At 44.0% G+C, this 25,000-nt stretch overlaps 1 protein-coding gene across 1 annotated transcript in view; it reads left to right on the plus strand.

Moving 5' to 3' along the window:
• The window catches only part of LOC133544419 (major facilitator superfamily domain-containing protein 6-like), a 24,662-nt gene extending 3,782 nt beyond the window's left edge, over positions 1 to 20,880 (plus strand). The window contains exons 2-7 of the mRNA XM_061889711.1: positions 1,276 to 2,674; positions 8,139 to 8,236; positions 13,394 to 13,555; positions 13,810 to 13,908; positions 16,630 to 16,919; positions 19,449 to 20,880. Coding sequence (XP_061745695.1) covers positions 1,278 to 2,674; positions 8,139 to 8,236; positions 13,394 to 13,555; positions 13,810 to 13,908; positions 16,630 to 16,919; positions 19,449 to 19,622 — 2,220 coding nt within the window. The 5' untranslated portion in view covers positions 1,276 to 1,277 and the 3' untranslated portion in view covers positions 19,623 to 20,880. The remainder of the gene's footprint in view (positions 1 to 1,275; positions 2,675 to 8,138; positions 8,237 to 13,393; positions 13,556 to 13,809; positions 13,909 to 16,629; positions 16,920 to 19,448) is intronic.
• The last annotated feature ends 4,120 nt before the right edge of the window (positions 20,881 to 25,000 follow it).

Consider the following 25,000-nt stretch of genomic DNA (forward strand, 5'->3'; position numbering starts at 1 on the left):
ACAAAATAGTTGTGTTTGTAAATTGAGACATTGATGTCCAACATTGGTCCATGTTGGTGGTCGGGGAAAAAACAAATTTCAACGGCCAAATTAACATCACAACCGGACTTTGAATAGACGTCATCAAAAAGCGTGTTGTTTCAATGTTATGTTTGAGCTGCTCAACGTCAGGACCTAATTGAAAAAAATGATCAACGTTGTTTTAATGTTCATAACTGTTCATAACTTTTATGGACAGAATTTCTAGGCGCAGTCAAGGCATTGAGGGGTTCCGGTTTGGTGGCCGCAGGATTAGGTCTCTGCTTTTTGCAGACGATGTGGTCCTGTTGGCTTCATCTGGCCGGGATCTTCAGCTCTCGCTGGATCGGTTCGCAGCCGAGTGTGAAGCGGCCGGAATGAGAATCAGCACCTCCAAATCCGAGTCCATGGTTCTCGCCCGGAAAAGGGTGGAGTCCCACCTCCGGGTTGGGGAGGAGACCCTGCCCCAAGTGGAGGAGTTCAAGTACCTAGGAGTCTTGTTCACGAGTGGGGGAAGAGTGGATCGTGAGATCGACAGGCGGATCGGTGCGGCGTCTTCAGTAATGCGGACGTTGTACCGATCTGTTGTGGTGAAGAAGGAGCTGAGCCGGAAGGCAAAGCTCTCAATTTACCGGTCGATCTACGTTCCCATCCTCACCTATGGTCATGAGCTTTGGGTCATGACCGAAAGGATAAGATCACGGGTACAAGTGGCCGAAATGAGTTTCCTCCGCCGTGTGGCGGGTCTCTCCCTTAGAGATAGGGTGAGAAGCTCTGCCATCCGGGAGGAACTCAACGTAAAGCCGCTGCTCCTTCACATCGAGAGGAGCCAGATGAGGTGGTTCGGGCATCTGGTCAGGATGCCACCCGAACGCCTCCCGAGGGATGTGTTTAGGGAAGTCCAACCGGTAGGAGGCCTCGGGGAAGACCCAGGACACGTTGGGAAGACTATGTCTCCCGGCTGGCCTGGGAACGCCTCGGGATCCCCCGGGAAGAGCTAGACGAAGTGGCTGGGGAGAGGGAAGTCTGGGCTTCCCTGCTTAGGCTGCTACCCCCGCGACCCGACCTCGGATAAGCGGAAGAAGATGGATGGATGTTTTAATGTCTTGTGCCTCATAGAAGTAGAGTCTCAAAAACTCGTCCCATTGCTGGTTGATTTGCAAGTAAACGCCACTCAAGTTCGACACACTGAGTCATTTTCAAGTGTTAGTGAATCATGGTTGCTCTGGGAATTTCAAGGTCTGTAATTGTTTCCAGATATGCCAGCTGACGACAAGGTTGCCATCCTAACAGACGATGAGGAGAAGCCAAAGAACAAGAATGCAATGGCGGAAGCCTTCGCCTCGCTGTCGCTGCAACAGAGGAGTCCTCCAGCCACGCCCTCCGCCGCCGACCTGTCCGAGCCGCCCGTGGACTCGCCGCCTGACTCTCTCAACTGTTGCCAGAGGATGTGCCTGCGGGTCAACAGTCACCTCCTCATCTCCAAAGTCTTCTACTTCTTCTTCTACGCCGCTTACGGCTCACTGCACCCGCTGCTTGCCGTCTACTATAAGCAGCTGGGCATGTCCGCCAGTCGCAGCGGCCTCCTGGTCGGCATCCGTTACTTCATAGAATTCTGCAGCGCTCCTTTCTGGGGGGTGGTGGCGGACCGCTTTAAGAAGGGGAAGGCGGTGCTGCTGTTCTCGGTTTTCTGCTGGTTGGTGTTCAACTGCGGCATCGGCTTTGTGAAGCCGGCCGACATGAAATGTGTGGAGAAGGGAGCTGATGTGACGGTGGCGCCCACTCAAACCACTCCAGGGAACTTCACGCTGGACAACAACTCCACTAGCCGGGTTCGCCGCAGCTGGCTTCCCAATTTCCCGATCTCCATATTCCAAAGAAGCATCGATGACACATCGCTCTCTATTAACACCACCGACGGCACCACAACAACCCCTGTCCCTGTTCCCACCAGTACCAAGGAGTACCAGATCATCTACGACAACATCCAAAAGGAGAACATTTTCCTGATTATTCTGCTCGTCATCATCGTTGGCGAGTTTTTCAGCGCTCCGGCTGTCACCATTGTGGACACCGTCACACTGCAGTACTTGGGCAAGGCCCGCGACCGCTACGGGTTGCAGAGGATGTGGGGTTCTCTGGGCTGGGGGCTCGCCATGCTGCTGGTGGGCATTTGGATCGACCACACGCACATCTCGGTGGTCATCGACAACGTTGGCTGCGTCGTGCCCGAATTCCGCCTCCGCAACTATCAGATTGCCTTCATCGTCTTCGGTGTGCTGATGGGTGCCGCTTTCGTTGTTGCCACACAGTTCTATTTCGAGAAAGGTGGTGACTATCTGCGAGAGGTGCCCGAGGGAGGGGCAGAGGGAACACCCGAGGTGGACCCAAGCACCAGCAGCACCGCCGTCGGTCCGGAGTTCCACTACAGTGACCTTCTAAGGCTGTTGTGCAGCGTGCGCTACAGTTCGGTTCTATTTGTGGCGTGGTTCATGGGGTTTGGCTACGGCTTTGTCTTCAGCTTCTTGTACTGGCACCTGGCGGACCTGCATGGCACATACACGCTGTTCGGCGTCTGCTCCGTCTTGAGTCACGTCTCGGAGCTTGCCGCCTACTTCACCAGTCACAAGTTCATTGAGCTGGTGGGACACATCAGGTGAGAGATCTTTAACATATTGCAACGTACTGCTCCTTTATTTAAACCAGTCTAGAAGACCATTGTCAATTGACAGATGTCTTGCAATAATGAAGGTTAGGGTTGCGCAATACGATATTTGTAGGGGTGTAACGGTACATATATTTGTATAAAACTGTTTCGGTTCGGTTCGGAGGTGTACGGAACAAGTTTCCACACGGACATATTAGGTAGCGCACCGCAGGTTGCGTAAACAATGCAGAGCGAGGCACAACACACGGCAGGCTAGCAGCGACCGGGCTAGGACAATGTGCAAAAGCCAGAGCTGGAAGACCCTCCTGCCTCATTAACATCACCCATTTTGGGACACTTTGGCTGCGCCGTGCGATACAACAATGGAGGTTGGAGGTTTGCTGACATTGTTCAGCAGCAGTAGGGTATGCTTCTGCCAACACGTCAAACATGCTAACTCCTGTGAAGCCGTACCACCGCAGTCAAGCAGCCTCTCCTCGGCGAGTCAGGCAGGGCTGAAGCAATAACATATACTAATAATAATAATGGATTAGATTTATATCACACTTTTCTATTGTTAGATACTCAAAGCACTCACAGTGAAGTGGGAACCCATCATTCATTCACACCTGGTGGTGGTAAGCTACATCAGTAGCCACAGCTGCCCTGGGGTAGACTGACGGAAGCGTGGCTGCCAGTTTGCGCCTACGGCCACTCTGACCACCACCGATCATTCATTCACCAGTGTGAGCGGCACCGGGGGCAAAGGGTGAAGTGTCCTGCCCAAGGACACAACGGCGGAGATTTGGATGTCAATAGGTGGGAAGCGAACCTGCAACCCTCAGGTTTCTGGCACGGCCGCTCCACCCACTACGCCATGCCGCCCCATATGTTTTTATAGCAACAGATTTAAGACCATCCATCCATCCATTTCCTACCGCTTGTCCAGTTAAGGGTTGCAGGGGGTTGCTGTATTGCATTAAAAACTAGATTTTGACCCACTTCTATGGTGGAAGAATAATAAGCCCATATATCCTCTTACTGCCAAGTTAGCCAGGCTGGGGGGGGTGTTGATGAGCGTGGACCCCGACTTAAACAAGTTGAAAAACTTATTGGGGTGTTTGCATTCAGTGGTCAATTGTACGGAATATGTACTGTACTGTGCAATCTACTAATAAAAGTCTCAATCAATCAATCAATAAATCAAAAAAAGCACTTCATATGTTGAAAAGTTTTGTAAAGAAACCAATCTGAGCCTTATCTTATTTACTTTTTATTTTATACATGTTGACCACATTAACTTGGCAATGGACCCTGTGTGTATATGTATGTTATGCCATTGTTTACCAATTTGGTAAATAAGTAACCAAAAAATGTGTAGTTTGTTGTTTTCTTACTGTACCGAAAATGAACCAAATTGTGACCTCTAAACCGAGGTACGTACCGAACCAACATTTTTGTGTACCGTTACACCCCTAGATATTTGGTATAAATTATATACATTTGGCCAACGATAAAGCTTTTAATACTATTGTTATATTGTAATAATGCATGTTGATGGCTCATTGTAGCTGTGTCCCACAACTTTGACAGCGACAAGCGAACAAACGCGTCCTCAACGCAATGTAGCATTTTTGTTGGAGGCTAATGTCTTCCACCGCGCAAAGCTGTTTCCAAGTCAGTGATCCTCGACTCCACGACGGCAAATAAATTGGTTTTTTGGGACGGCGTGGTTCGGTTGGTTGAGCAGCATTGCTAGCAACTTGAGAGTTCCAGGTTTGATCCCCGCTTTCGTCATCCTAGTCACAGTTGTTGTGTTCTTGGGCAAGACACTTTACCCACCTGCTCCCAGTGGCACCCATACTGGCTTAAATTGAACTTTTTGATTGATTGATTGAAACTTTTATTAGTAGATTGCACAGTTCAGTACATATTCCGTACAATTGACCACTAAATGGTAGCACCCGAATAAGTTTTTCAACTTGTTTAAGTCGGGGTCCACGTAAATCAATTCACTTCGATAATGAGTTCCACTATGTCAGGGGTCGGCAACCTAAAATGTTGAAAGAGCCATATTGGACCGAAAATACAAAAATATGTCTGGAGCCGCAAAAAGATAAAAGCCATATTACATACAGATAGTGTGTCATGAGATATAAATTGAATTAAGAGGACTTAAAGGAAACCAAATGAGCTCAAATATAGCTACAAATGAGGCATAATGATGCAATATGTACATACAGCTAGCCTAAATAGCATGTTAGCATCGATTAGCTTGCAGTCATGCAGTGACCAAATATGTCTGATTAGCACTCCACACAAGTTAATAACGTCAACAAAACTCACCTTTGTGCATTCACGCACAACGTTAAAAGTTTGGTGGACAAAATGAGGCAGAAAAAGAAGTGGCATAAAACACGTCTTAGGAAGTCGGAGAAAGTTGTACATGTAAACAAACTAAGTTAAAGGACCGCTGAAATTAGTAGGACAAAACGGCGCTTGCCAAATACTCGAATCAGTGAAGCATGTTTAATACAAACTGTGTGCTTTATAACAATTAGGGAGGTTCGTGTCATGTTTGTCCTACAGAAACCATATTAAAACAAAAAATTATTTTTTGCCCTCATCTTTTTCCATTTTTCATACATTTTTGAAAAAGCTCCAGAGAGCCACTAGGGCGGCGCTAAAGAGCCACGGGTTAACGACCCCCGCACTATGTAAAGCGTTTTGAGTCGCTCGAGAAAAGCGCTATGTATATAAATTTCACTTCACATGTATCATTATTACTGGAGGATGAGAAATAGCTAAACATGCTATGGGGCGGCATAGCTCGGTTGGTAGAGTGGCCGTGCCAGCAACTTGAGGGTTGCAGGTTCGATTCCCGCTTCCGCTATTCTAGTCACTGCCGTTGTGTCCTTGGGCAAGACACTTTACCCACCTGCTCCCAGTGCCACCCACACTGGTTTAAATGTTACTTAGATGTTGGGTTTCACTATGTAAAGCGCTTTGAGTCACTAGAGAAAAGCGCTATATAAATATAATTCACTTCACTTCACTTCACTACACACCGTAGGACAGGCCTGGGCAATTATTTTGACTCTGGGGCCAAATTTAGAGAAAAAAATGTGTCTGGGGGCCGGTATATATATTTTTAGGAAAACTAATACAAAACCTCACAATAAAGTCTGATAAAATGCTAAAAATGTTATGACCGCCTTAAAAACGGAATGGAATTTAATTTTTTTCTATGAAGGATAAAACCCTGAATATTGAGAACATATGAACCTCACATCCCCGCTCAATCGACATTTTACAATCAAGCAAAATGCAACAAACACAGCGGAATATGAACTTGAAGGGTAAAAAAAAACAATATATCACTAAGCTTTTGAACTTTCTTGTAAAAAATCTCCTACGTCTGTCCCTGACACCCACATTTCAGGCTCTGGAAAGAAACACTCTGTGGAAACGCTCCCCACCCACACTGCTTGGTACCTAGTCTGACCTGCTGTGACGTAGATCACCATAATTACTAGTAGTGTTGTACTGTATACAGGTATTAGTATAGCACCGCAAAATAATGAATCATACACGGTACCATACCACCTCTGAAAAGTACCGGTCCGCCGCACTCTTAAGATTTTTTGTTAAAATAATGCCAATAATGCAGTTTTTTTTCTGGTCCCCTTTATTTAGACCGTTTTCCGTTCGGGCTCCAGTACTCTGGAATGCCCTCCCGGTAACAGTTCGAGATGCCACCTCAGTAGAAGCATTTAAGTCTCACCTTAAAACTCATTTGTATACTCTAGCCTTTAAATAGACTCCCTTTTTAGACCAGTTGATCTGCCGTTTCTTTTCTTTTTCTTCTATGTCCCACTCTCCCTTGTGGAGGGGGTCCGGTCCGATCCGGTGACCATGTACTGCTTGCCTGTGTATCGGCTGGGGACATCTCTGCGCTGCTGATCCGCCTCCGCTTGTGATGGTTTCCTGCTGGCTCCGCTGTGAACGGGACTCTCGCTGCTGTGTTGGATCCGCTTTGGACTGGACTCTCGCGACTGTGTTGGATCCATCGTGGATTGAACTCTCACAGTATCATGTTAGACCCGCTCGACATCCATTGCTTTCCTCCTCTCCAAGGTTCTCATAGTCATCATTGTCACCGACGTCCCACTGGGTGTGAGTTTTCCTTGCCCTTATGTGGGCCTACCGAGGATGTCGTAGTGATTTGTGCAGCCCTTTGAGACACTAGTGATTTAGGGCTATATAAGTAAACATTGATTGATTGATTGATTGATTTAGAAACGTATCAAAGTACCGAAAAGTATCAAAATAATATTGGTATCAGGACAACACTAGTCACTAAAATATCATGCAGATTCCAAGCATTGAAATATGTTGTATCCATCCATCCATCCATTTTCTACCGCTTATTCCCTTTTGGGGTCGCGGGGGGCGCTGGCGCCTATCTCAGCTACAGTCGGGCGGAAGGCGGGGTACACCCTGGACAAGTCGCCACCTCATCGCAGATATGTTGTATAGTTCAAGACTTATTTATGGTAGTTAGAAAACATGACTGCACATCATAATAGCAGCTACACTTTCCATCTTAAAGATCTCAAATAAATTATAGGGAATGTCCGGCGGGCCAGATTGAAAAGCTCAACGGGCCGCATTAATTTGCCCTAACCGCTGAGCGAGAGCTTATAAATAAAAGTGGGCGGCTCAGTACAAATATCGACAGTAATGATACCAGGTACTATAGTATCGTGTCAAAACCACAATGGTTAAATCAAAATTTTTCGCTATCAAAAATTATTTTGCCATTTTTTTGTTAATGTTTACAAACTCAGGTAATATGTTGCTGGACAAAGGAGGCATTTAAGGTAAAAAATAGTAGGAAGTAATAAAAAAATATATATATATTGATGTTGTTGTCACGTCCGCAAGGCTAACTAGTTGCCATCCATCCGTGTTATTTGCACTAAATAAAGAACTTTATTATTTATCTTTCTGTTTCACGCTTAAAGTACGGTATGTCTGCTCGGCTTTTTTGCCCTCGGAGGTAAAAACTTTGAGCATCCCTGCTTTAGACAAGTGTATTAGCGGTGTAAAACGTGGTGTATAATTAGTTAATAAGTTGCGCCAGGGGTGCACAACTCCACAAGAATGCGTAGCTTGACAAGAATTAGTCAAATGTTAACAATTTAACAATCAAACTTGCCTACCTCAGGCTCTACTCTGCAGTTTCAAAGGTCACACCTACATGTCGTGGGTGTGTGAACATGTACAGAATGTGACTGCAAACACCTGGTGTGTGTGTTCTGAGCTAAGGCAATGATTCAGTCCGTTTGTGAATTTGTGTTCCCAGGGTGTGTCACGTTTAGATTGCCTCGTCAGTGTCGGATGATGGCTTTAACTGTTTTGACGCACACGTCACCGAAATGCTAATATGTGGACGTGGTCTCGCCCACAGGGTGCTGTACATTGGCCTGGCTTGCAACACGGCACGCTACCTCTACATCTCATACCTGGAGAATGCCTGGACCGTGCTGCCCATGGAGGTCCTTCAAGGTAATGTGGCAGACTTTAGGACCCAGGAGAGCAGATGGCTCCTAAGCTGTGCCGAGAAGTTAAAAAGTAGAGACTATGTAAAAAGTTAGTAGCTATTAAATGTCTACTGTCTGTTAGTACATTGATTGATTGATTGATAGTGGAGCGCCCCCTAGGGTGTACTACTGGACTACTGTGTCTGTTTTGCACCCATAAAAGTCATCATGAAGTTGTAATATTATTCGCGCTTAAATTGTATTTAAAATGTATTTTAAACTAAATGTTAATTGGTAATTAATTTCCAATTCCATCCATCCATCCATTTTTCTACCGCTTGTCCCTTTTGGGGTCGCTGGAGCATATCTCAGCTGCATTCAGGCAGAAGGCAGGGTACACCCTGGACAAGTCGCCACCTCATTGCAGGGCCAACACAGATAGACCACATTCACACACTAGGGCCAATTTAGTGTTGCCAATCAACCGATCCCCAGGTGCATGTTTTTGGAGGTGGGAGGAGCCTATCCCCAGGTGCATGTCTTTGGAGGTGGGAGGGGCCTATCCCCAGGTGCATGTCTTTGGAGGTGGGAGGAGCCTATACCCAGGTGCATGTCTTTGGAGGTGGGAGGAGCCTATCCCCAGGTGCATGTCTTTGGAGGTGGGAGGAGCCTATCCCCAGGTGCATGTCGTTGGAGGTGGTAGGAGCCTATCCCCAGGTGCATGGCTTTGGAGGTGGGAGGGGCCTATCCCTAGGTGCATGTCTTTGGAGGTGGGAGGGGCCTATCCCCAGGTGCATGTCTTTGGAGGTGGGAGGAGCTTTTCCCCAGGTGCATGTCTCTGGAGGTGGTAGGAGCCTATCCCCAGGTGCGTGGCTTTGGAGGTGGGAGGGGCCTATCCCCAGGTGCATGTCTTTGGAAGTGGTAGGAGCCTATCCCCAGGTGCATGTCTTTGGAGGTGGGAGGAGCCTATCCCCAGGTGAATGGATTTTGAGGTGGGAGGAGCCTATCCCCAGGTGCATGTCTTTGGAAGTGGTAGGAGCCTATCCCCATGTGCATGTCTTTGGAGGTGGGAGGAGCCTATCCCCAGGTGCATGCCTTTGGAGGTGGGAGGGGTGCATGTCTTTGGAAGTGGTAGGAGCCTATCCCCAGGTGCATGTCTTTGGAAGTGGTAGGAGCCTATCCCCAGGTGAATGGATTTTGAGGTGGGAGGGGCCTATCCTCAGGTGCATGTCTTTGGAAGTGGTAGGAGCCTATCCCCAGGTGAATGGATTTTGAGGTGGGAGGAGCCTATCCCCAGGTGCATGTCTTTGGAAGTGGTAGGAGCCTATCCCCAGGTGCATGTCTTTTGAGGTGGGAGGGGCCTATCCTCAGGTGCATGTCTTTGGAAGTGGTAGGAGCCTATCCCCAGGTGAATGGATTTTGAGGTGGGAGGGGCCTATCCCCAGGTGCATGTCTTTGGAAGTGGTAGGAGCCTATCCCCAGGTGAATGGATTTTGAGGTGGGAGGAGCCTATCCCCAGGTGCATGTCTTTGGAGGTGGGAGGAGACTATCCCCAGGTGCATGTCTTTTGAGGTGGGAGGGGCCTATCCCCAGGTGCATGTCTTTGGAGGTGGTAGGGGTCTATCCCCAGGTGCATGTCTTTGGAGGTGGGAGGGGCCTATCCCCAGGTGCATGTCTTTGGAGGTGGTAGGGGTCTATCCCCAGGTGCATGTCTTTTGAGGTGGGAGGGGCCTATCCCCAGGTGCATGTCTTTGGAGGTGGGAGGAGACTATCCCCAGGTGCATGTCTTTTGAGGTGGGAGGGGCCTATCCCCAGGTGCATGTCTTTGGAGGTGGTAGGGGTCTATCCCCAGGTGCATGTCTTTGGAGGTGGGAGGGGCCTATCCCTAGGTGCATGTCTTTGGAGGTGGTAGGGGTCTATCCCCAGGTGCATGTCTTTGGAGGTGGGAGGGGCCTATCCCTAGGTGCATGTCTTTGGAGGTGGGAGGGGCCTATCCCCAGGTGCATGACTTTGGAGGTGGGAGGAGCCTATCCCCAGGTGCATGGATTTTGAGGTGGGAGGAGCCTATCCCCAGGTGCATGTCTTTGGAGGTGGGAGGGGCCTATCCCCAGGTGCATGTCTTTGGAGGTGGGAGGAGCCTATCCCCAGGTGCATGTCTTTGGATGTGGTAGGAGCCTATCCCCAGGTGCATGTCTTTGAAAGTGGGAGGAGCCTATCCCCAGGTGCATGTCGTTGGAGGTGGGAGGGGCCTATCCCCAGGTGCGTGTCTTTGGAGGTGGTAGGAGCCTATCCCCAGGTGCATGTTTTTGGAAGTGGGAGGGGCCTATCCCCAGGTGCATGTCTTTGGAAGTGGGAGGAGCCTATCCCCAGGTGCATGTCTTTGGAAGTGGGAGGAAGCCGGAGTAGCCGGAGGGAACCCACGCAGTCACGGGGAGAACATGCAAACTCCACACAGAAAGATCCCGAGCTCAGGACCTTCGTATTGTGAGGCAGATGCACTAACCCCTGTTCCACCGTCCTGCTTAATTTCAAATTATTATCTTGAATTGTTTAATCATTTATTGAGTACCTCATTTTTCTTGCAGCAGTTTGATATAAATGAATGACTATATTTGTGTTGATAAACCTGAATAACTATTTTTGAGTTGATAAACTTGACTCCAGCCTTTTTTAGAAGCTTGACCGGTTTAATGAACTGATTACCTTTACAGCAGGGGTTGGGAACTTTTTTGGCTGAGAGAGCCATGAAAGCCAAATATCTTAAAAAGTATTTCAGTTAGACCCATAGAATATTTTTTTTAACACTGAATACAACTAAATGCGTGCATTTTTAAGTAAGACCAACATTTTTAGAGTCTAGTAAGTCTCTTTTTCTTTTTAATGACATTGTTATTCTGAAGCAAACCAATAATAAATAAAATAAGTCTTATCCTTTAATGCGATTTTTTTGAACAGTTGCGGTAGAAAAACGGATGGATTGATTGAAATGTTTTATATTTTGAACGTTATTTTTAACACTGTGATTACCAGCGGAATTATTCATTACTTATCAATGTCTGCAAAGGTTTATCTGAGAGCAGTCATGAAAAGAGCCAGATTTGGCCTCAAGAGCCATAGGTTCCCTACCCCTGCTTTACAGCATGTTGTTTTATGTTCAAATTATAAATATTTACTTTTGTGCTGAGCATATAGTTTCATGTCTTTTGACAAGGTTTTGATTAATGTCAATTATATGCAGTAATTAAATGCAAATCAAAAGAAAGCTGAGCAAATATAATATTTATGAGGGATGTGCCGATCAATCTGCCATCGATCGGTATCGCCCGATTTTTTTTTTGAAAATCAATGTGTTCGCCAATTAATGCATTTTATGGCTGACACTGTTTATTTTTAGCCCCCTGGCTGACAAGCATCTAGTACAGGGTGGGCAAACTGCTGCCCGCGGGCTACCCTTTTAATCCGGCCCACCAAAAAACAGAATTGAGAATCTGTTTTGCCACAACAAAACTGATACTGGACTTTGAGGCACTGGCAAAAATGTTGTGATTAGTAACACTGCTCCCACTAATGAAGACTGTAAGTGTTAAGCCTTTTACACCATATTTATGTTTCTTTGATTATGATATTGGCTTCACGGTGGCAGAGGGGTTAGTGCGTCTGCCTCACAATACAAAGGTCCTGCAGTCCTGGGTTCAAATCCAGGATCGGGATCTTTCTGTGTGGAGTTTGCATGTTCTCCCCGTGAATGCGTGGGTTCCCTCCGGGTACTCCGGCTTCCTCCCACCTCCAAAGACATGCACCTGGGGATAGGTTGATTGGCAACACTAAATTGGCCCTAGTGTGTGAATGTGAGTGTGAATGTTGTCTATCTGTGTTGGCCCTGCGATGAGGTGGCGACTTGTCCAGGGTGTACCCCGCCTTCCGCCCGATTGTAGCTGAGATAGGCGCCAGCGCCCCCCGCGACCCCAAAAGGGAATAAGCGGTAGAAAATGGATGGATGGATGGATGATTATGATATTGTTGAATATAGATGCATTTGGGTTAAAATAGTCCATGTTTGAGAAGCCGACTCCTAGTTCTAACAAATTTGATATACTTTGAACCTGTGCTCACCCGGCCTGTCTGTCAAATTTCAAAAGCCATTGTAGCACCTCAGCCAAAAAGTTTGCCAACCCCTGATGTAGCAGCTGATTATTTGTTTCCAAACACGTGTGAAGCCACTTCTCTAAGCTAAAAAGATTAATATGCAAATAAACTGCATTTCTACGTGTCTTAACCTTTGTGTAATGTTCATATTGTTGTTACTCAGCCAGATGTTTATTGGGATAAGGTAAACAACTGTTCAGTATTTTAACATAAAAGTGTTTGATTGTGATGCATTAAAAGCCACAAAATGCAAAGGGGTCCATCAGACCCACAAGCGCTGGCTGAGTAACAACAATATGAACGTTGCACGGCAAATTTCTCTGCCAGTTTCTGCATCCCACAGGAATTATTTTGTGTTTGTGCACCTGCGGTTCCCACACAAGGTTGCAACATTGTTTGTCAACACTGTCTGCTCTCATTTTCTCGCACATTTGACCCTCTGATGTTCTGTGTACCTACACTCTGTCCTCCTACGGTCCAGGGCCTGCTGTGTGGTTGCGTGTGGTACACAGAACATCAATTTCCACACTTCTATTAGCCCCGGGTCCAGTGGACCCGGACATCTTATATGTAATAGAAATGTGTAGGGGGCGTGTACGGTGTGTGGTCATAAAATATGTATTCTGATATATGTTCTTCACAGAAAATGAGCCAAAGTCAGTGAGTCTCAGTTTGAAAAATTAATTGTATCATTTTTATTTTGATAAAAAATTAAAACGGGTCCAACAGATCCGAACGCCACACAAGAGTTAAGTATCGTTATCAAGTAACATTATCACTGGTTGATGAGGCTGAACATATCACATATAAGGGGAAAGAAAAATAAATTTAAATATTGTGTGGCTATCTTTAAACTCCCCATAGCACTCACCATAAATTAATTGGTGTTCGGTATTGGTATCGGCCGATATCACTCATGGATGATTGGTATCAGAATCAGCAGCATAATACAGACTGGTTGTCATTAATCATCATTTTACCCACAACGCCTTTGAATTGTTACAGTTAGTAACTGGCAGACTTGTTTGTCTTGCAGGTGTGACGCACGCCTCTGTTTGGGCCGCTTGCATCTCTTTCTTGAGCGCTGCCGTCCCACCAGATCTAAGGACGTCGGCGCAGGGCATCCTACAGGGCCTTCACCTCGGGCTGGGCCGTGGCTGTGGGGCCATGGTTGGGGGGTTGCTGGTTGGTTACTTCGGTATGAGACTCGGATTCATTCAGCTCTTGTCCTGTGGTTAGCACTGCTTCCCCCTAGCAAGAAGGTCCCAAGTGTTTACCTTTTTTGTGTTTTTCTTTGTCTGTTCATGGTTAATTGTTTGTCTCATTGACTGTCTTTTCTACACTACAGGTTAGCTGAAGTATATCCTATTAGATTTTGGCAAGGACCGAACATCATCTAGTCCAAGAAGTGTCGAGACAACTAGTAAATGTTATCTTTTGTTCACTTTATAGGTGCTGATGTTACATTTCGCGGGATTGGCATGGCCTCCTTGGTCATTCTCCTCATCTTCACCCTCATCCAGTGTCTGACACGTGAAACAGAGGGAGATGGTGGGTACAGCACCAGCTTGATTGATACTTTTATTACTAGATTGCACAGTACAGTACATATTCCGTACAATTGACCACTAAATGGTAACACCCCAATAAGTTTTTCAACTTGTTTAATCAATTCATGGTACAAATATATACTATCAAGATAATACAGTCATCACACAAGTTAATCATCATAGTAAGTACATTGAATTATTTACAATCCGGGGGGTGGGATGAGGAGCTTTGGTTGATATCAGAACTTCAGTCATCAACAATTGCATCAACAGAGAAATGTGGACATTGAAACAGTGTAGGTCTTATTTAGTAGGATATGTACAGCCAGCAGAGAACATAGTGAGTTCACATAGCATAAGAACAAGTATATACATTAGAAGTACATGTGAGTTGTTTATAATCCGGGGAGATGGGATGTGAATGGAGGAGGGTATTAGTAAAGTGTTGAAGTTGCCTGGAGGTGTTGTTTTAGAGCGGTATTGAAGGAATATAGAGATGCACTTACTTTTATACCTGTTGGGAGTGCATTCCACATTGATGTGGCATAGAAAGAGAATGAGTTAAGACCTTTGTTAGATCGGAATCTGGGTTTAACGTGGTTTGTGGAGCTCCCCCTGGTGTTGTGGTTATGGTGGTCATTTACGTTAAGGAAGTAGTTTGACATGTACTTCGGTATCAGGGAGGTGTAGCGGATTTTATAGACTAGGCTCAGTGCAAGTTGTTTTACTCTGTCCTCCACCCTGAGCCAGCCCATTTTGGAGAAGTGGGTTGGATTGAGGTGTGATCTGGGGTGGAGGTCTAAAAGTAACCGGACTAGCTTATTCTGGGATGTTTGGAGTCTATCAGTGGATATTTAAGTGTGTAAATCAGGGGTCTCAGACGTTATTTTGCGGCCCCCACCTGAATCTGAAAGTTTAGTGTTAGTGCGGCCCGTGAGTTTTATATGAATGGTGCTTGACACCGTTGTGTTATTTGGGTCCAAAATGGCTCTTTCAGCGTTCTAGGTTGCCTACCCCTGCATTAGTGGAAAAGCGGCAAATGAGTGAAAGTGACAGAGACGTTGCCATGGAGACGAGGGTTTTCTTACGTGCCTGGCTGCAGTCACACCGCGACACCTGTCCATTAGTAATAACAGTCTCCGATAACCTGGACCATTTCAAACTGTTATTTGTATTTTTTTTTTATTGTTTAACTTGCACTGCCTCACACGATCAACACTACCGTATTTTTCGGAGTATAAGTCACTCCAAAGTATAAGTCGCACCTGCCGAAAATGCATAATAAAGAAGGGAAAAAACATTTATAAGTCGTACTGGAGTATAAGTCTCATTTTGGGGGGAAATTTATTTGATAAAACCCAACACCAAGAATAGACATTTGAAAGGTAATTTAAAATTAAAGTTGCAAGCAGCGATGGACGGGACCTAGTATATATGGAAGTGGCTGAGGAGAGGGAAGTCTGGGCTTCCCAGATATAAGTTAGAACAACACACTACTTTGTATTATTTTGTAGGTTTTACCTTCCATAACATGTCTACTGACAGATATAAGTTAGAACTATACACTACTTATTATTATAAATGTTGTAGTTTTTACCTTCCATAACGTGTCTACTGAAAGATATATGTTAGAAAAACCAGATGCTAACCGCCCATTGAAAATACATGGGTACGGCTAGTAGCTACTATTAGCAGACAGATAGACCTACCATCTAGGCGCATAAAAAGTGCAGATGGCTTTAAAACGCCGCAACAGTCAGGCACCCTATGTAAGTACCCAAAATAAAGACTCGAAATACAAATAAATTCAATCAGAGCAGAAACAGAAGGAAACAGGATTAAAACCCGATTCTAACCGCCCATTGAAAATACATGGGTACGGCTAGTAGCTACTATTAGCAAACAGGTAGACTTACCACCTCGGCGTAATATCTTAACATCAACACACTCATTCGTCGCAACTCGGCCCTATAAGTTTACAATTAGTTGTAAAATGTTGGACGGTTGTTTTTACGATATGCAGGCAAACGACAACTTTATAACATACCGGCTTAGCTACAGCACCTGGCAGCCATCTTGGTATAGACGATCACAGCCCCTCCCTCACGATTGTTGGTGCGTGCGCACCAGCAACAGACAGTACGGAAAAAAAGAAAAAGAAAAGTCTCCCTCAGTGTGTCTACGCGCGGCGGCCATCTTTGAAATGGGTTTCTTTGAAGGCTGATAAAATCAAAACCGTAGCAGTAATTAAAATGTTCATCAACTTTTAATCAGAAGGGTTTAATCTCCCTCCTGTGGTAGTTTGAAGCCGACACAACAAACGCGCTCAGAGGAGATAATGTTTGAAAAAAAGTGACCGCTTTTGTTTTGAAGGGGGAATTGCAAACTTCCTGTTGATTTTTGCTTGGACTTGTCAATATATGAAATGTAGGTCTAAGTGAGACCTACATAGAGGTTTTTGTTTCATGTATTTATGACATTCTTACTGGAAGTTACAGGCAGTTTTGTCTGTGTTTTTTTCCTAGGAGCAGTTTTGTCTGTGTTTTATTCCTAGGAGGCGCTAAAGCGCAATTTTGAGTTTTGGGTTTAGGTTTTTTGATTAGATCGCAATTTTTGCCCGTTCTGATGTGTGTGTCCAGTTTGGTGATTTTTGAAGCATGTCAAAGAGTGCACTTTGAGTAATTTTGGTCATTTGTATTGTGTAATTTCTTGCTTTCCTAAGAGGACAAAATGCTGGCAGAGAATATTCCAGTCCCCTCAAGCCCTGTTCCCATTGCCACCATTGACTTGGTAGAGAGCCAGGGCACCAGCCTCACCCGCCAGGTTGCCCCTGTTACTCTGAAAAAGACCAAGTACCAAGAGGAACAAGAGGATGTTGCCCGGCCAGCCTGGGTGCTCTCCGGCGCCCCCTGGGTCACCATCGCCTTCGCCATTGTCCAGATCAGAGAGATGCTCACCATGGTGAAGAGTGGCAAGCTGCCGCAGGAGACTCAGCTGCTACAGAGGAACCAGGTCAGTGTCAGAAGAAGTAATCATTGTGGCCGCGTCGAAAAAACGGGGATTAGTTTTTGAGCTGTGGTTTACAAGCAGTTTCGAACATAACTTCCTATTTTCGGTGTTGATTTCAATCTCCTGACTTTTTGCTTCCTCCTCTGCTATACAAGCGGTTGCTCCGTTCGTGGAAAGAGGTGAGAATAATGGAAAGGTACCACATCTGCCTATAATATGTGAATTAGGGCAGCGGTTCTCACACTTTTTTCAGTGATGTGTGAACATCTTTTTAATTCAAGTTCCCCTTAATCAGAGCAAAGCATTTTTGGTTGAAAAAAAGAGATAAAGAAGTAAAATACAGCACTATGTCATCAGTTTCTGATTTATTGAATTGTATAACAATCAGAGGTGGGTAGAGTAGCCAGAAATTGTACTCAAGTAAGAGTACTGTTACTTTAGAGATGTATTACTCAAGTAAAAGTAAGGAGTAGTCACCCAAATATTTACTTGAGTAAAACTAAAAAGTATGTTGTGAAAAAACTACTCAAGTACTGAGTAACTGATGAGTAACCTGTTTGTTTAATGATGACGGCAACAAGTAATGCACAAAAACATAAAAATAGCAATGATCAAATTCAGAGCCAGGAATATCTCTTAAGCAACTAAAACAATAGTATATATTAAATAATATATATTTAGTTTTACACTGTATTGAAAAAAAATTTGAGAATGAATTTTTCCTTTGCAACCTTAGCCAATAGTATAATATATTGGCTAAGTTTTATATTCATAAATGTAAGTTTCTCAATACTGTTTTTTGTGCCTTTAAAAAAGATTTACAACTCTACATTAAAACACTCTACCTCTAACAAGCAAAAAGCTGTGAAAACGATGATGCTGTGTTCCAAATTTAAGTTATTTACTGAGTTTGAGTGAGGCGACATAGCTCGGTTGGTAGAGCGGCCGTGCCAGCAACTTGAGGGTTGCAGGTTCGATTCCCGCCTCCGCCATCCTAGTCACTGCCGTTGTGTCCTTGGGCAAGACACTTTACCCACCTGCTCCCAGTGCCACCCACACTGGTTTAAATGTAACTTAGATATTGGGTTTCACTATGTAAAAGTGCTTTGAGTCACTAGAGAAAAGTGCTATATAAATAAAATTCACTTCACTTCACTTCACTATGGCTTTGCACTTTGTTTATTTTATATATATATTTTTTGCATTCTACTTTAGTTACTTTGAATTTACAACCCCTGGTGCTGTTTTGTATGGTTTTATACTCTTTTGTACTGTTTTTGTACTTACTTTATTATTTTCAACTCTTTGTAAAGGTTGAAATGTATAAATAAAGGTTTATAAAAAAAAGTGCAGTTAAATCATGTGACCGCCTGGCTCTGTTTGATTGGTGAAACGGAGTCAAACGTCACCGGTGACTGCATTTGATTGGTGAAACGCAGGCATGTGATAGATCCTACTTTGAAGGTCTGTCTGACAAACCAAAACAAACAAAGCGTGCATTAACAGATCGATAAAAATCAGTAGCGAGTAGCGATCTGAATGTAGATAAACGGAGCGGAGTAAAAGTATAGTTTCTTCTCTATAAATATACTCAAGTAAAAGTAAGAGTATGTTGCATTAAAATTACTCTTGGAAGTACAATTTATCCCAAAAGTTACTCAAGTAGATGTAACAGAGTAAATGTAGCGTGTTACTACCCACCTCTGATAACAGTGCAAAATATTGCTCATTTGTAGAGGTTTTTCTTGAACCATTTGGAAAAAAAGATATACTAATAACTAAAAACTTGTTGAAAAATAAACAAGTGATTTAATTACAAATAATGATTTCTACACATAGAAGTAAACCAACTTAAAGTGCCCTCTTTGGGAATTGTAATGGAGATCCATCCGGATTCATCAACTTCATTCTAAACATTTTTAGCTCGGCGGTTCAGCTCAGTTGGTAGAGTGGCCGTGCCAGCAACTTGAGGGTTGCAGGTTCGATTCCCGCTTCCGCCATCCTAGTCACTGCCGTTGTGTCCTTGGGCAAGACACTTTACCCACCTGCTCCCAGTGCCACCCACACTGGTTTGAATGTAACTTAGATATTGGGTTTCACCATGTAAAGCGCTTTGAGTCACTAGAGAAAAAGTGCTATATAACTATAATTCACTTCACTTCACATTTCTTCACAAAAAAATAAATCTTTAACATCAATATTTATGGAACATGTCCCTTAAAATCTAGCTGTCAACACTGAATATTGCATTGTTGCATTTCTTTTCACACTTTATGAACTTATTTTGTTGAAGTATTATTCAATAAATATATTTATAAAGGATTTTTGAATTGTGCCTATTTTTAGAATATTTAAAAAAATCTCCCAGGGGTACCCATTTGAGAACCACTGAATTAGGGTGTGTTTCTGCATACTCATAAACTCAAAATCTGCAGATTTTTTCAGTTTAACATTTTTTATGGGTGACACGGAAGCTTGTGTCCACACCTTTTATGATGGCGACTGTCAATTGTTTGCTCTCTTTATCGTCAGGTTCCTGATGAGCAAGCAACACACAGAGACCACGGCCATGGTGGCGCCACACCCGCCCCCGGACTGCCAACACAACAAAGCCCCGCCTCCCCAAAGCCTACAAACTGCAACAAAGGCCAGAGGCAGATGGAGTCACAAGTAGGCGATGTAGCACCAAAAGTACTTGTTGACTGAGCGGAATTACAGTATCTCAACTTCCTGTGGCGTCAGTCCACCCTTTATGACTCTTAAACCCTCCTGTTGCTAACAAGTGCCTCTTTAGGAAGTGTATAAAGTGATGTATATTAAGTTTAATTTAAGTTAAATCTATTTTTGTTCTTTTTCTGAACTAAGAATGAATGTTAATGACTGCTCACAGAGCTAAACGATTCATGAAGTACAAATCAATAATACTAGAAATCATAAAATCCAAGAAATACTAAAAAAACTAATAAATAAAAAAAGCACAGAGAAAAAAACTAATGACGGGTGTATCAGGAATAAAAAGTTTGACGAGGCCAAAAGGCCACAGCTGGGATGGAGTAACAAAGCAGGCAGAAAGATGAAAAAAAGCTATAGCACCAAGATCAGGATCTAACCAGAAAAATAATAATTAAATAAAAGCAAACAACACTATATAAATCAGGCCTGGGCAATTATTTCACCTCGGGGGGCCAAATTTAGAGAAAAAAATGTGTCTGGGGGCCGGTATATATATTTTTAGGAAAAATAATACATAACCTCACAATAAAGTCTGATTGAATGCTAAAAATGTTATGACAGACCACCTTAAGAACAGAATTAATGTTTTTTTCTATGAACGATAAAACCCTGAATATTGACAACAGTCCCTCTCAACGACATTTTACAATCAAGCCAAATGCAACAAACAGCGAAATATGAACATGAAGGGTATAAAAACCCAAAACATCTGACATAAGTGATACATCACTGAGCTTCAGAACTTTCTTGTAAAAATCTTCCACATCTGTCCCTGACACACATTTAAGGCTCTGGAAACACTCTGTGGAAACGCTCCCCACCCACACTTCTTGGTACCTCGTCTGACCTGCTGCGACGTATATCACCATAGTAACTAGTAGGGTTGTACGGTATACGGGTATTAGTATAGTACCGCAATACTAATGAATCATATACGGTACCATACCGCCTCTGAAAAGTACCGGTCTGCCACACCCTAAGATTTTTTTGTTCAAATAAAGCCAATAATGCAAAGTTTTCTGGTCCCCTTTATTTAGAAACGTAGCAAAATAATATTGGTATCAGGACAAAACTAGTCACTGAAATATGCAAAAGCGCAGATTCCAACCATTGAAATATGTTGTATTGTTCAAGACTTATGGAAGTTAGAAAACATAATGCAGTGGTTCTTAAAGGGGAACATTATCACAATTTCAAAAGGGTTAAAAACAATAAAAATCAGTTCCCAGTGGCTTGTTGTGTTTTTTGAAGTTTTTTTCAAAATTTTACCGGTCCCGGAATATCCCTAAATAAAGCTCTAAAGTGCCTTATTTTCGCAATCTTCGAAACCACTATCCATTTCCCTGTGACGTCATACAGTGCTGCCAAAACAAAAAACATGGCGGTTACCACAGCAAGATATAGCGACATTAGCTCGGATTCAGACTCGGATTTCAACAGATTACGCATGTATTGAAACAGATGGTCGGAGTAGGGAGGCAGATTGCGAAAACGAAATTGAAGAATAAATTGAAGCTATTGAGCGAATAGCTATTGACGCTATTCGGCCATAGCGTGGGTGTACCTAATGAAGTGGCCCATAGCATGGCTGCCTTATTAGCATCGCCGGTAAAATGTGCGGACCAAACGATCAGGACTTTCGCATCTTGTGACACTGGAGCAACTTAAATCCGTCGATTGGTAAGTGTTTGCTTCGCATTAAATGTGGGTATCTTGTTTCAAATGTACATACAGCTAGCGTAAATAGCACGTTAGCATCGATTAGCCTAGCATGTTAGCATCGATTAGCTGGCAGTCATGCCGTGACCAAATATGTCTGATTAGCACATAAGTCAACAACATCAACAAAACTCACCTTTGTGATTTCGTTGACTTAATGGTTGCAAATGCATCTGCAGGTTATCCATACATCTCTGTGCCATGTAAAATGTGGAGACACTCCAGCACATTCAATGGGGGTCTGGCGGCAGACACTTTGGCATCTTCGGGCCAGTGGTGCAACTTGAATCCCTCCCTGTTAGTGTTGTTACACCCTCCGACAACACACCGACGAGGCATGATGTCTCCAAGGTTCCAAAAAATAGTTGAAAAAACGGAAAATAACAGAGCTGAGACCCGGTGTTTGTAATGTGAAAATGAAAATGGCGGGTGTGTTACCTCGGTGACGTCACGTTCACGACACACCACACATGGAGGACTCTCAATCATGGCCATCTTTGTATGTAGCGAATCAAAAGAGACCAACTCAAGTGTTCATCAGAATTAAAAAAGTATCAAAGAAAAACTGGCAGACTTGCCAACATATAAGCATTTTTACACTCCACACGTGTTAACATTTTTTGAAGGTTGGCGGGTCTGAAGGAGACAAAGCGGATAAATATTTTGAGAGTGAGTTCTATGAAATGCACAAAGACAGCAACGTATTTGGGACAACACCACACTGTCAACATTTGTGCCCGTTGGAACTTAATCTGAAGTACATAAAAAATTGTGTAAAAAACCAGTCATCTACTGGCAGCTACGGCTGCCAAACGAAAACCATAAAATTAAAGTAAAACACTGTAAATCAATCAATCAATCAATGTTTATTTCTATAGCCCCAAATCACAAATGTCTCAAAGGACTGCACAAATCATTACGACTACAACATCCTCGGAAGAACCCACAAAAGGGCAAGGAAAACTCACACCCAGTGGGCAGGGAGAATTCACATCCAGTGGGACGCCAGTGACAATGCTGACTATGAGAAACCTTGGAGAGGACCTCAGATGTGGGCAACACCCCCCCCCTCTAGGGGACCGAAAGCAATGGATGTCGAGCGGGTCTAACATGATACTGTGAAAGTTCAATCCATAGTGGCTCCAACACAGCCGCGAGAGTTCAGTTCAAGCGGATCCAAGACAGCAGCGAGAGTCCCGTCCACAGGAAACCATCTCAAGCGGAGGCGGATCAGCAGCGTAGAGATGTCCCCAGCCGATACAGGCGAGCGGTCCATCCTGGGTCCCGACGAGCGGTCCATCCTGGGTCTCGACTCTGGACAGCCAGTACTTCATCCATGGTCATCGGACCGGACCCCCTCCACAAGGGAGGGGGGAACATAGGAGAAAAAAGAAAAGAAGCGGCAGATCAACTGGTCTAAAAAGGAGGTCTATTTAAAGGCTAGAGTATACAAATGAGTTTTAAGGTGAGACTTAAATGCTTCTACTGAGGTAGCATCTCGAACTGTTACCGGGAGGGCATTCCAGAGTACTTCATTACAAGTTTCAATCAATCAATTATTTATTTTTGATTTTTTTTGCCATTGTTCAAAACAAAAAATAATGACCAATCCATGTTATAATGAATTATTTTCAAAGTTCCAATTAGTTCAAAAATTTCCCTTTAAGACATGGGTGTCAAACTCTGGCCCGCGGGCCAAACTTGGCCCGCCGTGTAATTTCATTTGGCCCTTGAGGTAATATCAAATTAAGATAAGAGCTGGCCCGCCGGTATTAAACAGCGGCGATGCCTCATTTTCCCGGGAGACTCCCAAAGTTCAGTGCTCCTCCCGAAAATCTCCCGGGGCAACCATTCTTCCGAATTTCTCCCGATTCCCACCCGGACAACAATATAGGGGGCGTGCCTTGAAAGCACTGCCTTTAGCGTCCTCTACAACCTGTCGTCACGTCCGCTTTTCCGCCATACAAACAACATGCCGGTCACATAATATATGCGGCTTTAACACACACAAGTGAATGCAAGGCATACTTGATCAACAGCCATAAGGGTCACACTGAGGGTGGCCATATAAACAACTTTAACGCTTTTACAAATATGTGCCACACTGTGAAGCCACACCAAACAAGAATGATAAACACATTTCGGGAGAAAGTCCACACCGTAGCACAACATAAACTCAACATAAGAAATACCCAGAACCCCTTGCAGCACTAACTCTTCCAGGACGCTACAATATACACCCCCGCTCCCCCAATTTTTATTTAAGTTTTATTTGATATACCATTGATATTTTTTACTCATTATTGTAATTTGACACTCGATTTTGTATGTGACTATAAAGTTATATAAGCCTTGCTTGTTCAATATTTAATGCAAAACTTGTTTGGGTCCCTATTAAAAGGTTCATTTGTTCAACCTTGGCCCGCGGCTTTGTTCGGTTTTACATTTTGGCCCACTCTGTATTTGAGTTTGACACCCCTGCTTTAAGATGTTTTATGTGGTAAATATTGCATATATTGCACAGTTGCCATATAAAAACTAGGTTTTCTTTGACAAAAAAGCATAAAACAAACAAAATAATAGTGTAAAACGTAAAATCGACAGATTTAGCTGAAGTTGATCTCGTAACTTAAGTGTTGAAAGTTAAAAAAAAAAACTAATAAAAATGTATGACTTTCTGAGTGAGGCACCTTTTGGATCCCAAATATATTTAGTGGTGTTTTATTTATCTTTTCACTATGATTATCCATCCATCCTTCCATTTTCTACCGCTTATTCCCTTTTGGGGTCGCGGGGGGCGCTGGCGCCTATCTCAGCTACAATCGGGCGGAAGGCGGGGTACACCCTGGACAAGTCGCCACCTCATCACAGGGCCAACACAGATAGACAGACAACATTCACACTCACATTCACACACTAGGGCCAATTTAGTGTTGCCAATCAACCTATCCCCAGGTGCATGTCGTTGGAGGTGGGAGGAGCCTATCCCCAGGTGCATGTCTTTGGAGGTGGGAGGAAGCCGGAGTACCCGGAGGGAACCCACGCATTCATGGGGAGAACATGCAAACTCCACACAGAAAGATCCCGAGCCTGGATTTGAACCCAGAACTGCAGGACCTCCGTATTGTGAGGCAGACGCACTAACCCCTCCGCCACCGTGCCCTAGCGTGTGAATGTGAGTGTGAGTGTTGTCTGTCTATCTGTGTTGGCCCTGCGATGAGGTGGCGACTTGTCCAGGGTGTACCCCGCCTTCTGCCCGATTGTAGCTGAGATAGGCGCCAGCGCCCCCCGCGACCCCAAAAGGGAATAAGCGGTAGAAAATGGATGGATGGATGGGTTCCTACATTATTGATCTTTTAGGGCTCTAATTACTAAATACTGCATATTTCAGTTTTACTATTAAAAAAAAAAAGATGTTTTTGACAGAAAAGCCATAAAACCTTTTTTTTTTTTTAAAGTTGATATAGAGATTTACTTTACTGTAAGCATTAATTAAAAAAAATAATTATAAAAATGTGACTTATTTTTAACATTTTAATAACTTAGACCCTTTATGGTCCCCGGGACCCTAAAAGTAAAATACATTTTAAAAATCCTTATATTATTTTGTTTATGGTTTGGAAATGAAAAAT

This window comes from Nerophis ophidion, linkage group LG27 (assembly GCF_033978795.1).
Source record: "Nerophis ophidion isolate RoL-2023_Sa linkage group LG27, RoL_Noph_v1.0, whole genome shotgun sequence".
Lineage (NCBI taxonomy): Eukaryota > Metazoa > Chordata > Actinopteri > Syngnathiformes > Syngnathidae > Nerophis > Nerophis ophidion.